General features: G+C 37.5%; 6 protein-coding genes across 6 annotated transcripts in view; 4 read left to right on the top strand and 2 right to left on the bottom strand.

Annotated features, from left to right (window-relative positions):
- The window catches only part of LOC111489673 (reticulon-like protein B16), a 2,452-nt gene extending 1,935 nt beyond the window's left edge, over window positions 1-517 (top strand). Inside the window, exon 5 of the mRNA XM_023137996.1 lies at window positions 70-517. Coding sequence (XP_022993764.1) covers window positions 70-236 — 167 coding nt within the window. The 3' untranslated portion in view covers window positions 237-517. The remainder of the gene's footprint in view (window positions 1-69) is intronic.
- Window positions 518-1,289: 772 nt separating this feature from the next.
- LOC111489232 (expansin-A8-like) lies at window positions 1,290-2,631 on the bottom strand. Its single transcript, XM_023137347.1, has 3 exons — window positions 2,436-2,631; window positions 2,037-2,349; window positions 1,290-1,901 (listed from the first exon to the last, which is right to left on the bottom strand). The coding sequence occupies exons 1-3, from the start codon at window positions 2,566-2,568 to the stop codon at window positions 1,598-1,600; spliced, it is 750 nt and encodes a 249-aa protein (XP_022993115.1). The 5' UTR covers window positions 2,569-2,631; the 3' UTR covers window positions 1,290-1,597.
- Window positions 2,632-8,911: 6,280 nt separating this feature from the next.
- LOC111489233 (RING-H2 finger protein ATL74-like) lies at window positions 8,912-10,304 on the top strand. Its single transcript, XM_023137348.1, has one exon. It carries the CDS (start codon window positions 9,558-9,560, stop codon window positions 10,164-10,166), a length of 609 nt encoding a protein of 202 aa, XP_022993116.1. The 5' UTR covers window positions 8,912-9,557; the 3' UTR covers window positions 10,167-10,304.
- A 1,761-nt stretch (window positions 10,305-12,065) lies between these two features.
- LOC111489497 lies at window positions 12,066-13,607 on the top strand. The gene has a single exon (XM_023137746.1). It carries the CDS (start codon window positions 12,604-12,606, stop codon window positions 13,264-13,266), a length of 663 nt encoding a protein of 220 aa, XP_022993514.1. The 5' UTR covers window positions 12,066-12,603; the 3' UTR covers window positions 13,267-13,607.
- A 397-nt stretch (window positions 13,608-14,004) lies between these two features.
- Window positions 14,005-18,822, top strand: LOC111489115. Its single transcript, XM_023137163.1, has 4 exons — window positions 14,005-14,385; window positions 14,495-14,690; window positions 17,702-17,820; window positions 17,993-18,822. Exons 1-4 carry the CDS (start codon window positions 14,254-14,256, stop codon window positions 18,440-18,442), a joined length of 897 nt encoding a protein of 298 aa, XP_022992931.1. The 5' UTR covers window positions 14,005-14,253; the 3' UTR covers window positions 18,443-18,822.
- A 1,797-nt stretch (window positions 18,823-20,619) lies between these two features.
- On the bottom strand, window positions 20,620-24,288 carry LOC111489114 (probable LRR receptor-like serine/threonine-protein kinase IRK). The gene is made up of 2 exons (XM_023137162.1): window positions 22,435-24,288; window positions 20,620-22,344 (listed from the first exon to the last, which is right to left on the bottom strand). The coding sequence occupies exons 1-2, from the start codon at window positions 23,877-23,879 to the stop codon at window positions 20,895-20,897; spliced, it is 2,895 nt and encodes a 964-aa protein (XP_022992930.1). The 5' UTR covers window positions 23,880-24,288; the 3' UTR covers window positions 20,620-20,894.
- Between the last annotated feature and the right edge of the window lie 1,069 nt (window positions 24,289-25,357).

Raw genomic sequence — 25,357 nt, 5'->3', positions numbered from 1 at the left:
TCCCCCCCCCCCCCCCGCCCCCTCCCCCATCCTGTGATATTGATTTTTGTTCATTTAACTCGATGACAGGAACGATCATCTCGATAACCGTCCCCGCCTTGTACAGCAAATACGATAAACATGTTGACAGATGCTGCGGAATGATCCGCCAACAATTTAGGAAGCATTATAGAGTGATGGATGAGCGTGTTTTCAGCAGACTCCCTGGTAGTTTGTCTAAGGATAAACATCAATGAAAAATGCTACCTATAGTTTTCTACAGTTGTACTAAACCACGGGAAAATTGTATTACTGTTTCATCACAAATGAATGCCTGGTTAACTGGATTCTTGAAGGTTATTGGATACCTATGGCATGTTGTTTATTTCTGTATATTTATGAATACTTGTAAATGGGGCAAGCTTTTGAATCTGGTTGGTCTGGGTCTAATCCTGACATTCAATTCTTTTTGGTCCAATATGGACCAACCCACAAAAGGGCCCATTGTTGAATACTCAACCCTAAATCGTTTAGTTCATGTTTGTTGCCCATTTCTCTTTTTTTATTCTCCGTTTTACCTAAGCAATGTCTAACTACCTTGTCTGGGGTCAGGATTCCCCGTTTTGACGAAGAATGAGAGAAGTAGTGAGGAGAGAGTTTCTAAATTTCATTTCTCGGTGATGGAGATAGTGAAGGTTTCCTCGTCCCCACGCTCCACGTGGATATCTCTATGTTCTGTTTCTTTTATTAATTCAATAATTACATGACGAATAATCAAATCATTATGTAGTTAAAATGATGATCTACGTCTCGTCCATTTAGTACTGTGTTCAAATCAACCTTTCTTTCTTATTTTCATTGTCAATTCTTCGCATCCCAACTTCTACTTCCAAATGCAAACTACCAAACTTTCCAACTTTACTCCTTTTCCTCTTTTTATTTCAAATCATAATTTAGTATTCCTTGCTTTCATTTCGGTTCATCTATCTCCCCAAATTTGCCTTTATTATCGTTACTTTGGGCATAGTAAATAAGCTCCACGATGTATGTAACATGCAACTATGAGCATCAACATTAATTCAACTTAGAAAAAGTAGAAAGGGAATTAAAACTAGACTGTAAAGTGGCAATAAATAACATACATACCTTAATTAGTTGTTAATTTTAAAATATTTATGAAAAAGCTGTAACTATGTCCTTAAGCTTGCTTAATAGATGGATTATAACTCATTTATTACGTTAAACATTCATTAATTCTGTTTAATGATAGGAAAAGTAAAAGAAGTTATGAATTTAAACATGATTCCCAAGGGGAAAAAACAGTAATGCAATATGCTCATATTAATAAATTGGGAGGACTAAGTCAACAATTCACTGCTAAAAATAGCCAATGGAAATATGCCACGTTTCTACTTACTGCTTAACTATTTTTTCCTTACTACACACAGTATTTTTCTATATATATTTATATATATATGTATTTTGATATCACAAAGAGCTAGCGGGTGCGAGTCAACCACCACTGCAATAGCCGGCCACCGTCGCGACGGTGCCGGAGATCTTCCTACTCTACCCTGTCTTACCCTCTCTCAAGTTCAATTTATAGGTGAAGTTTATTTCAGAACTGCCCCGCCTCAAAGGTCTGGCCGAACTGCCAGTTGGCCGGAACGGCGTTGTAGCTGGTGACGGTGCGGCCGTCGCTGGTGGTGATTTGGAAAGAGAGACTCTGTCCGTTCAAGTAATTGTTACTCTGCCAGTTCTGTCCCCAATTTCTGGACATGGCTTGCCATCCAGTTTTGGACCCTTTGATTGACACCGAGTGGACGTCGCCGGCGCCGCCCACGTTGGTAATCAGTACCAAGTTGAAGTATGAATGGCCGTTTATCGTCAACCTTATCCCTCCCTTCTTCACGCATGGTACTCTGTAATTCATCAAACCACTCATTAAAATCTGACTTTAAAGAAAAAAACAGAGCATGAGAAAAAAAAAACAAAAAAAAACAGAGCATGTTTTATTTAAGGAATCATTTGGGTTTTTAGTTAGAATGGTGTAAGACCTTCGGAAGGAGACAGGGACAATCCCGGCATGGTACTGAGCGATTTGGAGAAAAGCAGGCTCTGCCAAGTCGAAGTGTTGCAGAGGAGGGTTACACCAGCCGCCATTGCTGTTGGAGAGAGCCAAGTTTGGGGGACAGAAATTAGTGGCAGTGACAATGATTTTTCCAGGAAGACACCATTTGGGATCACTGCTGCAAGTGATCTCATAGCAAGACCCACAGCTCAGCCCATTGTTAAACAGAGCCGTACTCAGCGCCGCCGTGTTCGTCCCATATCCTTGACTGTACAAATTCCCATACCCACAAGCCCCACCTGACAAAAACAAATACCCAATTCCCGATTACCACAAAAACCCACAAAACACAAAAAATGAAGATGCTCGATTATTATTTGTTTACCCATTGTGCCGGAAGCGTCTCCACCGCCATAGAAGGTAGCGTGGCCGGACTGCACTCCGCCGTAATCGGCGGAGATCACAGGGATAAAAAGTAGGAAAAGAACAGAAAAGGCAGAGATTGGTGAGGAAGCCATTGGAGGAGAGGGAAAAGGAATGAGGTTTGTATGAACTTGTAGTGGGGAGTGGGAAATAGACGAAGGGTTTATTTAAATAGAGGGAAAAAGGTTTGCAGTTGGAGAAAATTACAAGTTGGCTATAATTGTGGTGTAGATTGGGACGAAATCGAAAAAAAATAAAGAAATTAAAATGGGGGGTATAATCGTAATAACCACAACATTAATTAATTGTAATTTTTTTAATTAAACACAAAATCTTATAATTTAGGAATAATAATAAAGATAATTTAATACAATTAAAAGAGTAGGGAAGGAGGAAGAAAGAAGGCACATGGGAGGTGTCTGAAATGGAGTACCAACTCTTTAAACAGGTGGGGCCCACATGCACATGCTTTTTGTTTTTCTTGGATGGGGAATACGTAATTTCCACGTGGCTCATATTTGTTCGTTGGGAAATGGCAGTTTGGAATCTGTGCCGTTAGGATACCTAAAATTGCGCTTATTATTATTATTTATTAGAATTATACAACAAAAGCCTCTTGATTTAGGTGCCCTATACTTTTTTTTTTTCATTATCTCATTTAAATTAATTACGAATATTTATATAATTATTTTTTTATTGGATTATTGCAACCGAACTCGAAAATAGAAGGGTTGGTTAGATTGATGACTCTATTAAGGTCGCTTACGTTAGCACCCAACCAACTCGAAGCTTATGTTAGTAACATAAAGTACATATCATTGACCAAAAACTCTAAGCCTCGATATTAAAGTAAAAAAAATATTAGTTGGACACTGTGGAAATGATGACCGACTAGGATCAATGAGTTTGATGCTATTCCCCGTGAGTAAACTCGTAAATATTTATATTTTTTTTATTTTGACTTTCTTTAAAAATGTACTAAAAAATAATTAATTGAGTTTATGATTTTCATAATTTTGTCACGTTTTAAATCTCGAGAGTCTAAATTTATATATTTATGCATTTAATTATTAAAAAAAATAATAAATGGTAAATCATAGAAGAAGATTGTTTTGTAAATTAAATTTATGATTTCATTAATGGAATTTATTTTAAGGGATTTCAAATCAAAATAATAAAAATAAAAATGAATTGAAAGGGGTATATGAATAAAGGGGTCTACCATGTTAGGGAGGCACATGGAAGGGGCGATATTAGCGCCCATATTTCAAAGACAAATCAAAATATATATATTGTCGGACACCGACTTTTGTTGTGACATAAATTTTAAATCCCCACCAACATCAACACTAACCCTTTTTTCCTAGGTTTTCCCCTGCCACGTCATTTTTATATTCTTAAAAAATATTTATTTATTTTTTTGTTGTATTTTTTCCTAGCTCTCTTCTTTAATTTAATTATCCGTTGGTATAATATTTATGATGTCCGTTGAATTAGAAGGAATAAGCTCGACGCCAATCATAAAATCTCGATGATCACTTATATCTAATGAACGAGAGTCTGTTTTCAAATAATTTGCTATGCAGTAAACGACGTGGTTAATGAATTGTTTAAGTTAATATTAGTTAAAGAGGAAGTAATATTATAATGATTTTTTTATGTGACGTTTATATAAAACTTGTCTATAAATGCTCCTTTTAAGTTGATGGGTTGTAGTCAATCTATACTTTCGATGTGTCTTGAAACATTTTTATGAACGAACAAAAAAATAATTTGTGACACCAAAGTAAAGGAAAGATACATGAATCAATTGAGACTACATCCAAAAGAGAGCGACGCTAAGGATAGGAGATAAAAGTTACTACCTATATCAACAATGTGGACTTTCGTTTTTTGTGGCTCATCATAGGAATTTCATGGTTAAACGTGTTTTACTTGAAGCAATTTTATGTTGGGTAACCTCTTAAGAATTTTCTTAGGATGCGAGAAGAAGGTAACGTAATCATGTTACGGGAGATGAAAATGAAGAAGAATGTCGGAATCATTACGTGCCGCATTTAGATTTTGAATTTTATTTCAAATCTTGGGTATGGAGAGTTACATAAAGTTGATTTTGTAAAGGATGAAAATGCACGTGGGAAGAACATGAATAGATGGGTGGCGAGAAATAAAATGTTCTATAAAATGTGTGTCTTTGTGCATGAGGAGGTGAAGAAATCATCATAACATATATGTATATATAGCAATAAGAATGTGGGGGGGAGAACATGAAGACAACATATGTGACAAAGAGAGACCAACTTTTTCGAACTGTCGGTTGGTTTTTACTGTTTTAAGGGAAATGAAACAAGTTTCACGTTGATAGTAAAAAAACTCTTATGGTAAGTCTTTTCCTTAAATAATGCACTTTAATAAATCAAAATTTAAGTTTAAATATGGTAAAATTAGGCAATGAAATTATTACAAAGAGAAATCCCTTTCGGTTAGATTTTAAAATAATAAGGAAGATTCGTATAAGTAACATATATTTAAAAAATAGCTTTAATAATAATAATAATAATAATAATGATAATAATGATAATAATATAGTGATGGAAGTAGGAAGAGAAAGGAGATCCACAGGAAGGGCATGTGGGGGTGGGAAAAGGGCAATGTTTATCCAACAAGAAAAGGGGACTTGAAAGTGGCCTTAGCAAAGGAACGTGACCCATTTGGGGACAAGTTGGACGACTGAGATTTGGTTCACAGAGACAGCGGTCAGCGGGGAAGGGACGCTGCCTCAGCCTACCAAAACTAACCAACTCCTCCCAGTTGAGGGACAACGGCAATCTTGGGAGGGCCATGGACAAGGGCATGCGGTCCTACAACCCCATGTGCATTTATTTCTGTGGCAGTTAGGTCTTCACCCTTTCTAGGACCATCCCTTCTCCCCTACTTCTCAATTTCCAACCCTTTAAATAATTGAAAAGTTGCGATATTGTCCATTTTGGCTTGATACGTATCGTCGTTAGTCTGATTTTATTATGTGTTTACTAGAGAGACATTTCCACATCCTTATAAAAAATTCTTCGTTCCCATCTCTAACCAGGTTTCTACACCTTTGCAAGAGATTAGTAAGATCTCACAATCCACCCCATTGGAGGCTTAACTGCTGACACACACACAACTCGATGTCTAATTCTAATACCATTTGTAACAGTAAAAGTCCATTGTGTAGCAAATATTGTCCGTTTTGACCGGTTACGATCGTCGTCAACCTCATAATTTTACAATTCGTTTACTAGAGAGAGGTTTCCACGCTCTTATTATAAGAAATGGTTTGTTCCTCTCTCCAACCGATGTGGAATCTTGGACGGGTACATATATATACATAATTTTTAACGAAAGTCGATTAAAATTAATTACAGCAACTTATTAGCAAGAAAATTAACGGAGTATAATTGAAAATTTTACCTACCAAGCATGGGTAATTCGACCAAAATGATACCTTGGGCCTATAGCTGCAACTACAAGAATCTTTACTTTCGGCTCACAAACTCAGTTTTGGGTATGAAGCCCATTACATTTCATCAGTAAACTTGGGCCTAGATGACGTAGCCCAATATAGAAGTAGAAGAGCCCATTCTATATAGAGCCCATCAAGGGGACCAAGATTGAAATTACCATTCAACCCCTTTCTTTGTTGGGGAGTTCAAAGAACGGCCAACGCAGGAAGTTCATTTTAAATTTTGTTTTTATATGAAAACAAAGAAAACGACAGCATTTTTTGTTATTTTTATTTTAAATAATTTATGCGCAATAAATCTGCATTTAAACGAATTTAAATGATAATAAATTTTATTACAAAAGCTAACCACCATCATTATTCAAATAAAACCAAATTTTAATGTCTTACCAAACAAAGAAATAATTATAGTAAAAACATAATATATATATACAACACTGCCTTTAAGAAATAAAGTACTTTTAAAATACAAAAGAAAACAAATAATATTTGTAGAAATTATTTTGTAAAGATAACATCTATTAGAAATGATGACATTGAAACTATTGTCGTTTATAGTTTCCCACTTCCGCAGGTAAGAGGTAGGTTGTGGGACCCACTCCAATTCCAACTAATTATAAATAAAAAATAAAAAATAAAAAATCGTAAAAATTTGTCCTTTTTTTAAAAAAAATAAAATAAAATAATTCATCAATTTTAGATGCCTTTCCTTCCAATTGATTTCTGGAACCTTTAAAAATGGTCCCTTTTGTATTTTGTTTGGTAATTAAATTATTCGGTCTATATTTATCATAATTTTGATGTAAGAAATACATAAAATTAACTTCTTGCTCACTTTATTCTTTCACTTTATCTTTTTTACAACCTCATCCACTTGTATCTTTCACTTTCCACATATATATATATATATATTTATATATATTTTAACGTTTATCTAAAAAAAAAAATGGACAAGACAAAATATCACTCGATCTTTAGCTTTACTTAACATTTTATTTGAAAGAAATTGAGTAGCCATGCGATAGAATGTGACATCCTTAAATGTAGTACCTAATAAGTTCATGAAATATATATTTTTAAATTAGTTTAATTTATATGGTACTAATATTTTTTTTTAAATGTTTGGATTAAAATTAAAGTATAAGGAACGTTCACACCATTAATAGAATTCAAACTGGACAATTTGCTTATGGATGTGATACATAAATCAAAATCAAATCTTTGGATAAGAATAAACTAACACAAAACAGATTTAAAGTAATGTAGACTTATTCAACATATTCTTTCTCTCAAATGTGTTTAAAGATGAGGATGACGACTTTTTATTTTTTCCCACTACAAAATATGACCGCACTATTTATGTTTGAATGATTTGGTCCTAACTAGAATAAAATAAAATATATAATCGAGCCTTCGACCCTCTCTTTTTTTCTTTTTTAATTTTATTTTATGAATTTTGGTGGTTGAATGTTTTATAATTGATGTGTTACTGAGTTCACTCTCTACTCAAAGACAACTATCCCTTTCCTTTGTATGTTTAACTGCGATCCCTTGTTCTACCCAGTGGGGTACATACACAATCATCGAATTTAACGATTAGGTTCAATTATGGTCTCATCGGACACCCAGTGAAAGACTGACATTCAATTATGAAGCAGACACGAGTGAAATTTGTGGCCCCTAAACACAGCGACTGCTGTGTTGCATCGGACTACTAAAAAACTAATACCCCAACACGTTCCTAATCCCCACTCATCAAATTATCAAAATATCGCAACATTGATAGATCACAATTCTTCTACTCTAAATCCGAAACCATATGAATGACGATATATCTATTTATCATTGAACGATTTCATTGAAAACCAATCAAATTACTCAAAATGGGCAACAAAAAAAAAAAAAAAAATCATAATGACGAAGAAGTTTATAGGAGTTAGTCAAACTAAGTTAGAGATTTATTTACCTTTAAGTGGGTGGGAAATCCGAGTGAATATTGAGTGAGCCATAGACAAAGCTTCCCTCAGCCACGTGACCTCCATGTGCCTCTTTGGCTTCGTTTCATCGACAATGCCCCACAGCCGTTCCTCAATTGCCCTTTGATTCCTAAATGTCTTCCCTTTCTCACATTAGTCCTTATCAATAAAATACTCCTTCCCATAAATACTTATCAACTTTGCCTTTTCATTTTCTCCTCAGTTTCGGGTTTGTTCACATAAACATGTTATTTGCATACAGAGTTAGATGTGGATGTGGGAGGAAGGTAATAATTCAAGCTCACTGCTAATAAGCATCGTTCGTTTTGGTCCATTACGTATTGTTGTCAGCCTCACGTTTTAAAACACGTATACTATGAAGAGGGTCAAACCCTATTCCAACCAGTGTCGCGCACTGTCCTAGCAAATATTATCCACTTTTGTGCTAACGTATAACCGTCAGCCTCATGGTTGTTAGAGAGAGTTTTTCCCACTCTTATAAGAAATGATTCGTTCTCCTCAATCGATATGGGTCTCGTAAGAGAAGGGAAGGAAAGGAACGGAAAGGAAAGGAAAGGAACGGAAAGGAAAGGAAAGGCAATGTAATCTTAAAGTTAAAACCATATGAACCAGAGAAAGAAACAACCTAGTAGGACATCAAATGTTACCCAGACAGAGAGTTTGGGTGGAACATTTGCCACTGCTCCAAGCCGAAGTGACAGCTTACTTCAACTTTTGAAGTTTGAAAGCAAAAAGATGATAATAAAAAGGAAGAGTAAGAGAAAGATTTTGTGCTAAGAATCAGCATTTATTTATACTGTCTAATCTTTTGATTAATCGAGGATCGGGTACCCATTACAGCCCAGTTTTTTTGTCTCTGTTCTTCTCAATTAATAATGAAACCTCCATTTTCTTCTAATTATTGCCTACCCCATCTCACCCCCTTTACCTTTATGTATCACTACAATAAACCCATTTATTTGCTGTTAATTTTCTTGTCCATATCCCAATTCTACTCAACTCTCTCTCTCCTTAGCTTCTATTCAAATACCCCCACCCCCTTTCTATGATTTTCTTCTCTTCCTCTCTTGTTTGGCCACAGCAAAATTCTATCTGGGAGTTCTTAGTTTCTTACAATGGGGCTGTTTGGGCGTTTTGTTTCAGTTCTTTTGATGTTTTATCCTGATTTGTTCCTTTGAGAAGGTCCGCCATGGGAAGTAGAGCTTTTTGCAGCCATGGATACTATTGTTTGGCATGTTCTTGGGTATTGGTTTTTTGAGTGGCCACTGACTTGTAAGATGCTTTGAAACTTCGTTGGAATACTAAGAATTGTTTGATTTAACTCTTAAAGGATCATTGTTCATCGTCCTTTCCAGTTGAAGGCAGATCAGGAACAGAGAACACAAGGGTTTGATTGGCACATGAGTGATATGAACTTTCTATTTTCAGTCTCTCTTGTTGTTAGATTCGCTCATCAAAGAACTAAGGGGTTTTGAATTATCAAGTTTCACTGCGGAATTTCATCAAACAGGTTGAAGATCTAAAGAAAATTACCTTTGGCAGCGTCATTCCTGCTGTTGTTTAAAAGTTGTTAGCTGCTCCTATGGCGATGGTGTCCGATCATCACCGTCCCCGTCCCCACCGCCTCCTCCTCGACGCCAACACGACGGAGGCGCCGTCGAATGGAAGCAGAACGCGAAATTCGTATACCAACGAAGCCAATTTCGACACGAACATGGTGATAATCCTTGCCGCATTACTCTGCGCATTGATTTGCGCTCTAGGATTGAACTCAATCGTTCGCTGTGCACTTCGCTGCAGCCGGCGATTCTCCTTCGAGACAGGCGGCGGCACAGCCTCGCGCCTCGCCGCAACAGGGCTGAAGAAAAGCGCATTACGCAAACTTCCGGTCACCGTATACGGGTCGGAGTCGGGTCTAGGGATTCGAGAAACGGATTGCCCTATCTGCCTGGGAGATTTCATCGCCGGAGAGAAAATCAAAGTGCTTCCAAAATGTAACCATGGATTTCACGTTCGATGTATCGATACCTGGTTGGCTTCCCACTCGTCGTGTCCGACCTGTCGTCAATCGCTGTTCGAACAGCAGTCAGCTTCTGAATCAACGGAAGCTGACGCCGGAAACCGACCCGCCGGAAATCCATCAGCTAGCGGCCAAGGTGAGATCTCGATACCCATAGATCAAATCAGCTGATTTCAAGGGCTGCCATTTCCATTTGCATATAAATTCTTTAATTGTTTGCAGCTTTTAGCCTCTTCTTTTGGGTAATAATCTGGATTATACAATAATCAATATAATTAATGGTTGCCTTGTGAACAATAAATATAATTTGCAAATTTTGAGAAAATTAGATTATTCAAACTCGTATGTCGTTCTAAATTACTTGCTATGTTCTAATATAATCATTATATTAATGACATTTTTATAAAATTGTAATTTTAAAAATCTTATGCTTTTAATTGAATTTAATGTTTTAAGAGATTGAGAAATTGGCATATTTGCTCAACCAAATCTAACGATTAAATAATTGTTCGACGATCTACTTCGACATAGGATAAGGTATTATTTTAATTCATAAAGTTCAGTATGTGGTTATTATAAATTAAAGTGTATATATGTATATATATTTTTTTATTTTTTTTGTTATTTTATAATATTTTTTAAAAATTTATTTTAAAGAAAATTTGACTATGGGTCGAGAAAAATGCCATTTTATTTTTTCTTTTTAAATAAATAACTTCCCTTTTTTATTTTAGTTTGAGAATATAGTGAGAGTAAATTTTACCCGAGTAGATATTGTCATATTTAGATTTTTACTTTTGACTTTTTTACGGGCTTCTCTCATGTTTTTAAAACATGTACGATGTTAGGGAGAAGTTTCGACACCCTTATAAAGAATGTTTTGTTATTCTCTCTAACCGATGTGAGATCTCACAGTCCATCCTCCCTTAGAGGCTCAACGTCCTCGTTGACACACTGTCCAGTGTCGGGCTCTTATACCATTTGTAACAGTATAAGGCCACCTTTGATAGATATTATCCGTATCATACTCACGATTTTAAAATGGGTATGTTAGGGAGAGGTTTCCATACCTTTATAACAAATATTTTTGTCATCTTCTCTGGTTGATATGTGATGTCGTAACTAATTGAATTATTATTAAGTCGACAGAAACGTGGGACGAATTAGGGAGTGAAAGAATTTTTAAAGTGTGACACATACTTATCAAATAAACACAATTAAAGTAGAATAGGGTTGTATAATTAATTGAATTTAATGTAGTTTGGTGAGTAGAAATGTGTCTTTCATAAGCTCAAATTTAATAACCATTAATACAAAATTGGAAAAAGAAAATGGCATCACGGGGCCCACACAACATAAATGGGATGCCATTCCATTGATGGGATTTATTTGAGAAAGCCATTTCCAACCATAACTTTCTTTAAACCCTAAACCAAAGGAGGAAAGCAAATTACAAAATTAAAGGGGAACAATAAAATGGATAATAATTATTTAAAAGAATAATGTTTTCAAAAATAAAATATAAATATAATCCTCAACTCAAATATGTCCACACTCCTCAGGCCCATAAACTCCATAAAGCCCACACGTTGAAAAGGCCTTAAATAAGTGTCAATTTTTATTTTTGCCAATTCAAGAACTAATTTTAATATTAAATAAGTGTTATTAATTTATTGAACACATAAAAAAAATTGTTGATAATTGAAACAATAAATTTTTAGATGGATTAAAATTTTAAAAGCAGTCCAGGTTTATTTCTGTGCAAGCTCCATCAGTGCTGATGAGTCAGCATGGATATGCCGACGTGGACTCAAAACAGATTTGATTGGTCAGAATTCACCGAAGGCAGAGACCAAGAAGCGTGGGCGCTTTTGAACTCCATGCATATTCCTCATGCCACCACGTGCCATGTCAGCAACTCATCCCCATCCACGTAGGACCCACTCATCGCTAATGAATCAACGGCCACGATCAAAAGTCCCAGCGGGTTACCCTTTTAAATTCCTTTTAATTCACCTTATTTTCGCGTGTAAAACTCGTGGAAACCCCCCCAAGCCACGTTCTTTTTTGCTGGACCTCGTGGCAGTTTCCTCACTGAACACGCCATAAATTCCCTACATCAACCTCCACCGTAATCACCAGAACTCCACCAATTGCGTTCGACACAAAGACAATGTGAGGGTAAGATCGTCATTTGAAATGAGAAATGAAGGCAGCTGCACGGAAATAAAATGATGCATATCACAGAGAAGCATAACAAAGTCGGAATTCCGAGTGGTGAAAGAAGACCCGAAGCCAACGAGTTTAAGACTGCCGGGACTTCTCTCTGATCAAAATCATAACAAAAAAAGCAAACCAAATTTGACCATTTAAATGCCAACAAATTTCTAGTTTCGTTTTCGAGTTGCGCGATTGGTTTGATCCTTTTCGGAACTGAATTTAATCCCTTCGATTTATCCAGTCTCGTTGCCTCCACCACGCCGTCTGCTTCAACCACAATCGTTTTCGATCGAAAAGCAATTCCAAGAAGGGAAGGCCATCGTCTTCCCCATCGGCCAATTGCTCATTTCTTGTTTTTGCCTATCCGCTGCAGAGTCTGAGATATCAAATGGCTTCTTTAGGAATTCGATGTGGAGGAAATTGCGGTGTATTAGACCGTCGTTATGTGAATGTTCACGACGGATGTGATCAGAAAGCAGGTCCTCGTTCTTTGGCGGTTTCCACCGGAGGATTGAGGAAATCGAGCAGTTCCGTTTCTACAATGAAGAGTTTGCAGTCGGTGAATCGCCATGTGAAGGACAGAACAGACAGCAACGAGGTGATTTCTCGCGATAAGTTCGATGAATGGATGAAGGAATCGGTAGTTAACATTGTAAAAAATCTTCGAGAAGCGCCTCTGTTTCTACGAGTTTACACGACGGATGAGGACGGCGAAGCAGCGAGATTCGAAACGGAGAAGGCGGTGGAGGAAGATCGTTGGCCGATCTTAGAAAAGCAATGGAAAAGTGGAGCGGCGCCGACGCCGGAAGGCATCATGTTCGTTGAAGAGCTTGAAGACGAGGATTACGAGGACGGCGAGTCGAAAGCGTGGGGGATTGTAATACAAGGCAGAGGCGTTGAGCGTGGTGCGCCGGTTTGTTACCTGTTGAAGACGAGTAGAGCGGCGGGGCTAGGAATGTGGTGCACGCATTTCTGTCTGGTTAGGGTTAAGAATTTCAGAGAGACGACCAAATCGCAGCTTCAGAATTGTTGGTTGGTGCAGAATCAGTAAGAGATGAAGCAGATGCAGTTGCTACACTCATAATTCCAAATCAATTCAATACGTAATAACACACACTTGTGGAGTAATAATGGTTCATACAATTTTTATTTCCTTACTTTCTCTCGTTCGATCGAAAAATCATCCTTCTCTCTCATCGGAGATGGAAGCAGGGGGGGAGAGAGAGAGAGAGAGAGAATTAGTTATTTCTAGTTTTTATTGTTAATTACTTTTTAATTTTAATATCTAATTAGTTATTTCCAACCTTGTTTATTTTCTCATCCAAGCTGGCTTTTCGTTTGTCATAGTTCAAATAGCAAACATAATATTGAGTTGTAATTTTAAATGTTTTTTGAGAATATAATTGAATTATTGTGTATAGTTCTGTTAAGATTCAATTAATTATTTTATTTATTCATAATAGTTAATTAATTTGGTCAACCCAATATAAAAGTCATTAATTTGGGCCTTCACCATCTTAATTTTTTAATTAAATTAATATTTTAACCAAGTCTTAAATATATATTTTTTTAGTTTAAGTTGGATTTTCAAGTTCAATAATTTTATTTATTGAATTTTCAACAATTTTATTCGCATGTTTTACATTTTTATTTCTTGAATTTCCGAACTCAAAAAATGTAATTTTATTTTATTGTTATTTTTTTAATTTTGATAATTGACTTTTTTTTTTTTCGATTGAAATTGTCCATGAAGGAATATTGTTTACTAATTAATTTATTTTTTTTGATAAATAATTTTAAAACGGAGCCCTCACCGGACCACGCCGTCTCTCCGGACGTAACGAGGAAGGAGGAAAGAGACTATACCCGCGTTTCCACACTTCGTTGATTTGACTTTTCCATCGAAGACTTCTCCTTCCACGTACTTTCCTCGTTGAATTCAGAATCTTCAACAATGTGGCGTGTTTCCGCCATCTCGAGTTTATCGCGGTTCTGCTTGATTCGCCCGTCGTAGAAAGGCGGCAGATCTTTCGCGGCGATGAATCGTGATTTGGTGCTCGTATTCGTGTTCTTTGTTCTCATTCTCGTCTCTCCTGGATCCGGTGCTTCTCTCTCTGACCGTATTTGGAATCTTCGTCTCCGCTTTTCGCTTTCGAAGGATTCTCCCGAGGTCTGTTTGAATTGGATTCTGGATCTCCTCTTTTCATCTATTGATTTTAATGCATCTTTTGGATTGTACTTTGAAACTTATATTTCTCCTTTTTTTTTTTTTTTTTTAGCGTATAGCTCCAGCTCCTGGTCCTAGCTCTGTTATCAATGGCAAATTGATTGGGGGCGTCCCGATAAGTTCTCCAACTCCTGCAATTCCTCCATTTCCCAGTTCAACTGATGGTTTTACCTCAGAGAAGTGCGACAGGAACAAGACTTGCCACGATCTTAAGAAAATGACTGCATGCCTTCAGTTCGCAGAACAAGGTAATTGCGTTTTTCTTCCTTTTTAGCTTCTATCATGAGTTGCTTTTCTCTGCAAATAAATTAAGCCTGTGATTTGAGAGGATTGCACCTCTTTTTAATATAGAGCGAACACACTTCCCATGATGTTCTATGCGTATTGGTTACTGAAGTGGGATTTTTTGTTTGCGAAATTCTCTTGCTATATATTTTTTTTTTTTTTTTTTTTAAATCTTTCCCGTTTCTAATGACCAACTTAATATGTAGTTGTTATTTTGCTGATAATAGCGCCCCTTACTTGTAACGATGTTACTTTTAGCAACCCTGCCAATGAAGTCAGCTTTGGTAGAACTAGAAGCTAGGGGATGTGAGGGGTTATTTTCCAATTAGTTTATGAGGGAAACATAAATAGTTACTATAGGAAGCATATCGTGATAGTAGCAGGATGTCTGTAATGTACTCAAATACATTGAAGAGTTCTATCAGCTCGTACCTGTAACAACCTTGCTGATTCACAGTCCCAACAAGTTGCTCATGATCATGTATTGTGAACCAACAAGTTTTCATTACCTAATTGTTATTGATTTGTACGTGGTTATTAGGATCAAAAGTGGTGGGGAAATTTTCCTGAGAGGGAACTCTATCGTCCCATTGTCAGTTAGGAATGCTTTTAAAGGCCTAAGTGATTGAATTGTCCGTGATACGAATATTTGCCTTATTCTATTAGGCTGTCAATGCTTGTGTCGTGCAAAGTGTTCATAGGGGAAAGCGGATTATTCGCGAGTTCATTGGTTGGGGTGATAACAGTAATGTGTTGGGTTCCCTCTTCGAACCTTCAAGTATCAATAAAACACACTCAAACAGCAATAGACAAGAACACTGTTCTATTGAGGAATTCCTGCAAGAGTTCAACTTTCTCAACACCGAAATTACAACAAAACAGAAATATTAAGTTGAAAAGACAAAGATAACTCCCACTATTCGAGAGAGTTGGTTCCTCTCCTCCCAGGCGACAATTTTCCCCAAAGTTCCACACCGCTGACCACTTTCCCCTACAAAAACCATGGAATGTCCTTTTCCGTGTCACTATATGCCTACGATAGGAGGGGTAAGAATGGAAATCCAGAAGGGATAGATAGTTAGCGGGCAGGGTCTTATTTACCAATATCATAGCTGTGTTGTGAAGCATAGTTTCATGCCAATGATTTCTGAAATTTGGAACGAATATCTGCTTAGAATAGTGGTTAAAAACTTAAAACCTTAAAGATTGTATTGGAGGTTGGCAAGATAAAAGAAAACCTCGGTTGGAAGGACATATTGGAATATCATTATAGAAAATACCAAATGGACTGCCGTAATTGCAAGACATGAAAAATCTCATGGACTTGGTGCCAGGTTTAGTGCTTCCTAGCCACCTCTCTTAAGAATTGGTCCTAGCAAGTATGCACTTTATAGGCACCTGCTAGAGTTTGAATATAAATATCGTTACAGGCCTTAAGGGTGTTGCTGATGGGTTGCCTTAAGGGTATTACTGGTTCAGTTCCTCATGTTTTTTCTTGTGAAAAGCAATGCTGAACTAACCATAATGGCATAAAATTTTTAAAAGCTAAGTTGTAATTCCAATTAAACAGACCAAAATCCAACTAACTGAAATTGACTTGACTTATCTATTTTAAAATTCGACTATAACTAACCTTATTGGTACCTAATCAAACTGACAATTCTGTTAAGTTTTTGGTTGGTTGTTGGTTTCGACATGGGTTTTTAACCCATCTATTTGGCCTAGCTAGAACTTCGTCAAGTGCCAACCTTTTCACTGCAAGAGAATGGTTTCTGGTAATTGTATGTGGGCATCTCAGCAACAGACAAGATCACAACTCAAGTACAGCTTTCTATTAACGAGGATCAAGATATGCATCACAGGATGGGCCAACTCCAAATTGCAGTTATGAACTTTGGGGTTGGTAGGATTTTATTGGAAGTTTATTAATGTTCCGCAGCACTAATTGCTCTATTGACAGGCTGCCTGAGGAAGAATTGTTTCTTCTGTTTTGCCTTGGGCTGACTTTCACAAGATATCAACAATCCTAACTTCAGGCAGATATCTTGTGAGGTATTGAAGGCGGGTCAAGAGCACCTACAATCAACTGTTGTATGGTCTAGGTTAGGCATTCAACGACAGGGAAAGTTATTTTATGCAAAAGTAATTTATCCCATTTGTCCAATGTCTTTCACCAAGATTCCAAAATTCCTAGGTCTAAGGACAGGCTTTCTTGGATGTATCAGCTTTGTAATCGAACATCAATCTGGAGCCAGTAACTTGAAAATGCGGAAAATAATCTTATTGCTAACTTTGAAAGGAGAAGTCATTTTGATAATGACAATTTCCACATATTTGGGAGTTTTTTCATTCAAAATAACCAACCATGCTTACCTACTTTGCTCAGGAGCAGTTTATTAACGACCTTCATTTTTAACAAGATTTTTCTGATCTAGCTGCAAATCGGGATGTGAGTAATTTTGTGAGATGATGTGCGGTCTTGCGAAATTACTTAATTTAGGCGATGTCTTTCATGCGTTCTAAGAAGCTAAACGGCTGGTAAGTGGGAGGTCAAGCGTGAAGGAAAAAATACACCATGACCATGAAGTGTTGGAGACGAAAGAAGTAGTTGCTAGCTTTATATCCTAAAAGAAGTACTGGTAATCTTAATGCGCTAGTGTGTTCCTTTTGTCTTAGACCACTTATTACTTTTATTTCAAGCTGATTGTTTTTGAAATATTGTTTCTCCATACTCAGCAGACCTCCTAACACTAATCCTAATGTTCTTTTATACCAAGGTTTGTGCTTTCATTAACTGGTGCTTGTCCCCCCTTTAGCCCTTTTTAACATCACCTCCATGCCATACCTGTCTTTCAAACGTTGATGAGATGACTGTTTCAAACAATTTCCCCCCTCGGGGAGTTAAAATTCAGTGTAACTTCAGTTTATGTTAGCCTTCCGAAGCCAGTATTGCTAAAAGATTGTTTTCTCACAGCGATGGTGGAAAAATATCTTCTGATCCAAAATGATGGAGAGACTTCTCTGAAAGTGAATGTTATAGTTTCAGATGCTAAATACAAGGAGGTACAAGTTCCTGAGCATCGTGCTAAAAAGGTACTCGTTAATCTTTGCTGGATGTTCACGAGAATAGTTAACTTCTCTTTTAGTTAGGATAACAGTCAGGAATTTGCTACCCAAGGCAACACAATGGTTTCTGTAAATCTTGGTTTCTCGAACCCTAGAGGGTGTAACTAGAGATTCATTTATGCTCCATATTCTATTTCAGGTTAATGTTTCAGACATTCCAGAAACTTCAACGATTATATTAGATGCTGGAAATGGGAAGTGTGTAATTCACGTAGGATCACCAACAAAAAACGGCAGCATTGTTAAGCAGACCTCTTCCTATGTAACCCATTTAAACCTCATATCCGGATCCTACCTACTATTTTCAATTATTTTGATCATTGGAGGTGTCTGGGCATGCTGCAAAATGAGAACCAAGGAACGCCATGCCAATGGAATCCCATATCAGGAGCTTGAATTGGCAGAGCACGACTCTTCTCCAACCAACGATTTGGAAGCAGCAGAAGGTTGGGATCAAGGCTGGGACGACGACTGGGACGAGTCGAAGCCTGCAAATAAATCCAGTTCTGACATGAAGGCAAATGGATCAAATGGTATTAACTCAAGAACTTCCGAGAGAAATGGATGGGGAAATGATTGGGACGATTGAGGCAATAAACTGCTAAAAAATCTACGAGCACCTCAATGGTGAAAGGTCAGTAAACTTGGTGAAAATAGAAATTTTTTAGCAACAGGATAGTGAAAAGAAGAAAATTCTATGTGATAAAAAGCTGTGAGCCACTTTTTTATTGTTCAATTACAAGAGAGAAAATGTATGCTTATCACAATAGATCTCAGTTTTCCTGTTAGTAGAGATGGAAATTGGAATTTGGAAAGAGCAATAATGTAGGTTTTTAAGAAAGAGCATTGCAATGATCAGAGTATTTGCTTTGTAATCGTAAGTGCTAGCGTGCTTACATAGATCAAGAGGGTATCATTTGGCCCCTCAATAAAGTGCAAACCTAAAGAGAAAAGGTTTTGAAGTGCGCAGTTCTTTTTGTTCCCCACTTCCTCATCATCCGCTCCAAGTTTGTTCAGCAATCAAGTTATACTCAATCCCTCAAATATTCTCTCCAATGCAACTCTTTTTGTTTAGTGGGGGAGAATTCAAATATTCAAATATCTCATAAACCCTTTTTCCTTTTCTCGTAGGGGAGAATTCAAATATCTGATATCTTTATCGATAAATATATGTTTTAGGTTAGTTAAGCTATACTCATATTGGTTCTCCAATCCAACTCTTCAGTGATACAAACATTCTTGGACATCTCATAAATAGCTAATGTTTGAAGAATTCTTTTAAATCAAATGAATGTCATAAAATCTCATATCCTTAGTTTCTTTTTATTAGGACTGATTAAATACAAAATTAAAATTTTATGAATTAAGAACTCCATAAAATTTGATGTCATAAAAAAGGGATACAAAGGTAATCGGCTTGAAAAAGAAATGATAAGAGCATGTGCCAAAGGCCATCTTAGTTAATGCATGAAAATGTGAAGTTTTGCTTGACCCATAATACTTAATTATTTAGTTGCATGTCTTAGTTCACTTTTTTGGACAGCTCATTGATGGTGCAGCCTCTGCACATGGCCATCATCAGTCTTATGTACGCTTCAAATTAAAATTAAGAAACAATTTAATCCCTTCCTTCTATGATATCATCATTATTTATTATTCTTTTTCTCATAGTTTATTATTAATATTTTATTGCATTTGAAGATAATTGTTAAAATACTTTCCTCTTATTGATTGCTCCAAAGTGGAATGAGTCTTGCTTTGGAATTGGGACATCAAAAAGTAAAAACAAGGAAGAATTTTAAAGATAATGGCAGCCTTTCCCCCCCAAAACCATACATTGATAACAAAGAAAAGCATTAGTAGCATTATTAAACTTCAAATTCTGAGATTATGGGGCAGACACAATGACATAATGGAAGAACTTTATTATAAATAAATAAATAAATAACCCAAAAGATTTCAAAAAAGATACTCGAGGAAGAACATGAATCATGGGAGAGAGATCTTGATTCTCATGTGTGGTGTAGTATAGGGAAACTTTTTCAGTGGCAATAGGGTTTCTCTGTTTACAAAAACTGTGGTTTCTGAGCACTTTGGGTTATTCCATTCAGTACTCACAGCCCTTTTGGTCCCAAGTGGGTGATGAGAATTATGACATTTCCTACACTCTCATCTCACTTTTTGACCTTTTTACATCCTGCTTTTACTCATTCTTCTCTCTCTCACATGATCTTCATGAAAAAAACCAAAACAAAAGTTCACCCTGTTCTTATGATCTTGGTTTAAAATAATTATACAAGAAAACAGAACAAATAATTCACCCTAGATTTGAAATTTGGTTAAACTTATGATCTCAGTTGATAAGATTTGAATATGGGTTTATATTACAATGAGAATTGAATAAAATCTCATGTGTTGAGTAAAGAGCTGAGGCAAGACAGCATCTTCTAAAAGTTCTCATAGCACAGTTTATATATTCTTATTGCCTGTTATCTCTCTGCATTCTTCTGTTAAAGTCGTTCCAGGAAAGGCAAGAATGTTGCAGAAAGATTGTGATGTTTGATCTTTAAGATATTCTCCTCCCAATAAAAGTATCAACTTCAAAACTAACCAAATGTAAATGTAGATCAGTTGTTTCTTGTTCTAAAAAGGAAAAAACTAACAAAATGTAGATTATGTCTGAGTTTATACCAATCTACCAACTTTCAAAGGAGATTGTACAAGCTGATGCTTCTTCTATCAAGATCTTGAAATGGATAGATGATATGAAAGATAAGTGAACAGTTAAGATTTTCGATTAGGGACCCGAATTGGAAGCCGGTGAAGAGGAATCCGGAAAACTCAAAACATACAGAAGAAAACTACTAAATACAACAGGAATTAACAGAGCTAGAACAAAAGAAAAAGAAACAGAAAACTCTCAAACAATTTTTTTTTATGTTTTTCATCTACCTTAAGATCACCGAACAGACCGGATTCTTCTTCGCCGAATGACCTGTGTTGAATCCCCTTGAGATTTATAATAAGAAACCAAACTGGATTTATCCCAATTCTTCTTGGCCTTCTGATGGACATCTGATAAGCTCTAATATATTAACAACCTCTGTCATATCAGGTCGGTTTGATGGCACCTGTGAGGTGCATATCAAGCCTAGTTTCACTACTGGTATGGCCTCCTCAGATGGGAAATTTCTCTGGAGCCTCCCATCAATGCATTCCTCCACCCCACCTTCTTCCAGCGCTCGTCGAACCATGTCGCAGAGTACCACCACATCGTCTTCCATGTACTCTACAGGTCTCTTCCCCGTTACCACCTCAAGAACCAGAACTCCAAATCCATACACATCACATTTCTCTGTTATCTTAACTGTTTTGCAGGCAAATTCAGGTGCCATATAGCCAAGTGCACTCTGTATCTTACTGCTCAACACGTATCGATCAAGCATTGGCAACAACCTTGCTAGGCCGAAATCTCCAACTTTAGGCTCGCCTGAACCATCAATCAGAACATTGCTTGATTTTATATTGTAGTGGATGATGTTCATTTGGTGCAAATGAGCCAAGCTTTTCGCGGTTTTGAGGATTATGTTAAATCTTTCATTCCATGAAAGGATGTTTCCACCCAATCCTTCATGAAGCTGTTTATATAAACTCCCTCCAGAAACAAATTCGTATATGAGGAGCTGCAGAGATGGAGTCCAGTAATAACCTTCTAAAGCCACAAGATTTTGGTGCCTAACCTTCCCCAATTTCTTAACCTCCCTTTCAAACTCTTCTTGAGATTTGACAAGACTTGAAACTGTGAGCTTTTTTATTGCAACCGGGTGCCCATCACGAAGAACAGTCTGGTAAACCGCTCCAAATCCTCCACGGCCAAGCTCACAATCCTTGTTAAGGAGGGCATGTGCACCGGTACTGAAGTCAGGATCTCCCGAGAACATGACCAGCTTGCCAGAATTGGCATCTGTAGTTGGAGAGTTGCTGAAGTCATCTCCCCCAGAAAACGTGATGGCTGCTTCAGGACGATTTGCAGAAGACCGAACATGGAAGTTAAGGACGGTGATTGCAACTACACCGACAAGGATAACAGCAGCTGCACCAATGGCAATGAGTGCAGAGATGCTGAGAATGATTCTTTTGTGACCAAGAGTTGAAGGTAATGAAGGAGAACCAGAGTCAGAAGATGAGTTGGGGTTTAGAACAATAGGCTTTGGAAGGACACCAGGGCAAGACTTTTTGACAATAGAACCACAAAGAGAAGGATTTCCAGCCACAGAGGAAGGGGAAATTGTATTGAAAAAGCCACCTGCCGGCAGTTCTCCTTGCAGATTGTTGTGAGAAATGTTGAATAAAATAAGGTTGGGAAGATTGGCTAACTGTTTTGGCAGTGCACCACTGAGATTGTTTGCTGATAAGTCCACAACTTGAAGATTGGTCAGTTGAGACAATGCTGCTGGTATGGAGCCACTTAACCTGTTTTCCGATATGTCCCTGCAAAATTTAACCCATATCTAAGAGCAAGACTCTCTCACATTGTACCTCTTGAAAATCAAATGAAACATCAGAGCAAAGACCACTTACAAAGTTACAAGTGAAGAACAGTTCCCAATCGAATTTGGAACTTCACCTTCCAGAAAATTCTTCTCCAGTCTCAATTCTTTCAACGATTCCTCTCCGCCGAGCGTTCCGGGAATGCTTCCATTCAGCTGGTTCTCACTCAAGTCAAGAAAAACCAAGCCCTTCATGCCTCCAACACTCTCTGGAATAGCCCCAGCAAATGAGTTCTTACACAGGTTCAACACCTGCAAGTTACTTAATATCCCAATCTCAGGTGAAATTTCACCAGAAAGTGCATTGTGAGACAAATCCAACACTTGAAGATTAACAAGAGCTTTTCCCACAGGTGTAGAAAGAGAGCTTCTTTTGACATCAGAAGGCAATACATTTTGAGAACCCAGCTTCAGAATCCAGGCCGGAAGCACACCAGTGAGAGAGCCATGGCCGAGATCCATGGCTGAAAGGTTTTGAGAAGGAAGTACGGACCCTGCCAAGCTGCCAATTAAACCATTCTCAGAAAGATTCAAAACCTTCAGATTTTGAAGATTCCTGAATGAACTTGGAACCGGACCAGAAAATCTATTCCCTGAAAGATCCAAGATTTCAAGGCCTTCCATTTCACCAATCCATTCAGGAACCTTCCCTTCAAATAGGTTTCTTCTTAAATTAAGAGTACTGCACAAACTAAGCCGCTGCATTGTCGCCGGAATGTCGCCGGAGAAAGAATTCTCACTGAGATCAACAGACCTCAAGAGCAAACAACTCCCAATCCCATCTGGGATCTGTCCAGAAAACCGATTCTTCCCCAAATTAATAGCTCGCAAATTATTCATACCTTTCACCTCCAGTGGAATTTCACCTTCCAAAACATTACCAGATAAATCCAAGGACCGAAGCCCAGTCAAGGACCAAATCCCAGAAGGTAATGAACCAGAAAACTGATTATAAGATAAATTAACAGCAGCAAGACTGACGCAAGAGCCCAAACTTTCGGGGATTTTCCCTGAAAGTTTGTTCTTAGCCAAAGAGATTACTCTCAACGACCCACATTGCCGGAAGAAATCGTCCGGAATCATCCCATGAAAACCGTTGCCGCTTAAATCGACCACTCGCAGATTTTCAAAGCGAGCATTATTGGGACTCAAATTTCCAGTAAGATTGTTGTTCGAAAGAGAGAGTTTACGAAGAAACTGCAGCTGAAGAAGACCACGGCCAAGCCTGCCATTGAGAGAGAAGCCATCAAGATCGAGCTCCACAACTCTATTGGATCTGGGGTTGCATTTTACACCAACCCAATTACAGGGGTTATCGTCATCTTCATTCCACGACGCGAGTTTCCCTTTAGGGTCTTCAATGTCAGCCTTGAACACAATCAGGCCCAAAACGTCGTCGTTCAGAGGTGGGTTCAGAGATCTCACCAACACCGGAGCCACAACGAACAAGACGAACAGCCCCAGTAGCCTTCTCATCTTCAAAAATGGCACCACTATGCGCTAATTTCAAAGAAACCCCAAAGCCATGCCAAAAACTCAAAACTTTACCAAGCACCCAAAAATCAGTAGTATCCCCAGCTACAAGACCTCAAAATTTTCCGTCGCAGAAAGAAAAATGTAAAAAGGAAACGACAAATTTGCTTCGAACGGCTAGATTTAGAGTTAGCAAGAAGAATCACATGAACAGAAGCAAAGAACGGAACGAAGAAATATAAAGACCCCCCCTCGTTGGTTAACGAAGAACAAAAAAAAGCCTTTAACTCAGAGCTTCAAATAAGTTGCTTCAGCTCAAACCAGAGTATATAGCATCTAAACATTTCCTTCACTAACACTCTCTCTCTCTCTCTCTAGTTCGCTCTGTAATCCATTTCTGAAAGGGAAAAATAAATGGAAGTTTTATTCTTTATCAACGGAAAAAAGCGAAGTGGGGCGCCGAGGGGGAGACGAGGTCTCAATCAATACAGATTATGGACACGTGGTTCTGCCAGAGTGGTAAGGCCTCCGATGTGGCAAACACGTAGTCTTTTTCAGCCAAAATGGCTTTTGACATGGTGGTACACGTGGCACATCTTCATTAGCTGAGCTTGGAATGCCAATTATCGACGAACTACGCAAACGCCCTTCTTTTTTTCACATAATTACCGTTTTACCACCCGACTTGTCATCTCAACTTTTCAACGGCGGAGAGATTGACCGAAGGAAAGATTAACGAGAAACTAACAACAGTTAATTCCCGAATTGTGTAATGATAATTAGATTAGTATTTAATTCATCAACGCTTCAACCATGATTGGTTTAATTAAATATTTAACTCTCTTTATTAATAAATAAAATCTATGTACTATTATGATCTCGTCTGTTTTTGGATATGATTTAATTTTGAAGTCAATAATAATTAAGGAGCAGTGGCAATTTAAGTAAAATTGACGAATTTGGAGGCGAAAGGTAGAGAGGGGAAAAGGAGTTGGGTGTGCGTGTAGTTAGGTGATACGAAAATAAAGCAAAGGAAAAGAAAGAAAGCAGCCATAAAAGCAGGTTGGTGGGAATAGTGGGCGGTGGGAGGGGTAGAAACGGTATTTACAAAATAAGTGCAATAAAAGCAAGGTGGAAGGAGAAAGTAGAGTGGCGGTGAAGTTGTAGAAACTTAGTTTATAATAATGAAGGGATTCTTCTTTTAATAGTTGGAGTTCAGAAGTTCATATTTTAAATCACCACATTCATCAAGTCATCCGTACAACATATGTTATACGATTTATGTTTCCGTCCCGAATAAGGTCTAAAGAGGTTGAATTGAGTTAACCTAGGTCCGACCTACTGCTCAAGGTGAAGGGAAAGGTCTCACCTCAATCGAGCCCTTTGCCCCAAATTTCTTATTCCAAAACATCCATTTAACTTATATTGAGCTTGTTTTGCCCCAATTTTATGTAGCAATTAAAATAGAAATTTGTTGGTAA

This window comes from Cucurbita maxima, unplaced genomic scaffold, assembly GCF_002738345.1.
Source record: "Cucurbita maxima cultivar Rimu unplaced genomic scaffold, Cmax_1.0 Cma_Scf00014, whole genome shotgun sequence".
Lineage (NCBI taxonomy): Eukaryota > Viridiplantae > Streptophyta > Magnoliopsida > Cucurbitales > Cucurbitaceae > Cucurbita > Cucurbita maxima.
The sequence above is the reverse complement of the archived record's forward strand: the minus strand, read 5'-3'. Positions and strand labels throughout refer to the sequence as shown.

Excerpts from the sequence above, each read along its gene's own strand:
- LOC111489497 (XM_023137746.1), top strand. The coding sequence starts at position 12,604 with ATGGCTTCTTTAGGAATTCGATGTGGAGGAAATTGCGGTGTATTAGAC.
- LOC111489114 (XM_023137162.1), bottom strand. The coding sequence starts at position 23,879 with ATGAGAAGGCTACTGGGGCTGTTCGTCTTGTTCGTTGTGGCTCCGGTG. Across the intron at positions 22,345-22,434 it reads TGTTCTTCACTTGTAACTTT|GGACATATCGGAAAACAGGT; the intron begins GTAAGTGGTCTT and ends TAAATTTTGCAG.
- LOC111489233 (XM_023137348.1), top strand. The coding sequence starts at position 9,558 with ATGGCGATGGTGTCCGATCATCACCGTCCCCGTCCCCACCGCCTCCTC.
- LOC111489232 (XM_023137347.1), bottom strand. The coding sequence starts at position 2,568 with ATGGCTTCCTCACCAATCTCTGCCTTTTCTGTTCTTTTCCTACTTTTT. Across the intron at positions 2,350-2,435 it reads AGACGCTTCCGGCACAATGG|GTGGGGCTTGTGGGTATGGG; the intron begins GTAAACAAATAA and ends TGTTTTTGTCAG. Across the intron at positions 1,902-2,036 it reads GTCCCTGTCTCCTTCCGAAG|AGTACCATGCGTGAAGAAGG; the intron begins GTCTTACACCAT and ends GATGAATTACAG.
- LOC111489115 (XM_023137163.1), top strand. The coding sequence starts at position 14,254 with ATGAATCGTGATTTGGTGCTCGTATTCGTGTTCTTTGTTCTCATTCTC. Across the intron at positions 14,386-14,494 it reads TTTCGAAGGATTCTCCCGAG|CGTATAGCTCCAGCTCCTGG; the intron begins GTCTGTTTGAAT and ends TTTTTTTTTTAG. Across the intron at positions 14,691-17,701 it reads CCTTCAGTTCGCAGAACAAG|CGATGGTGGAAAAATATCTT; the intron begins GTAATTGCGTTT and ends GTTTTCTCACAG.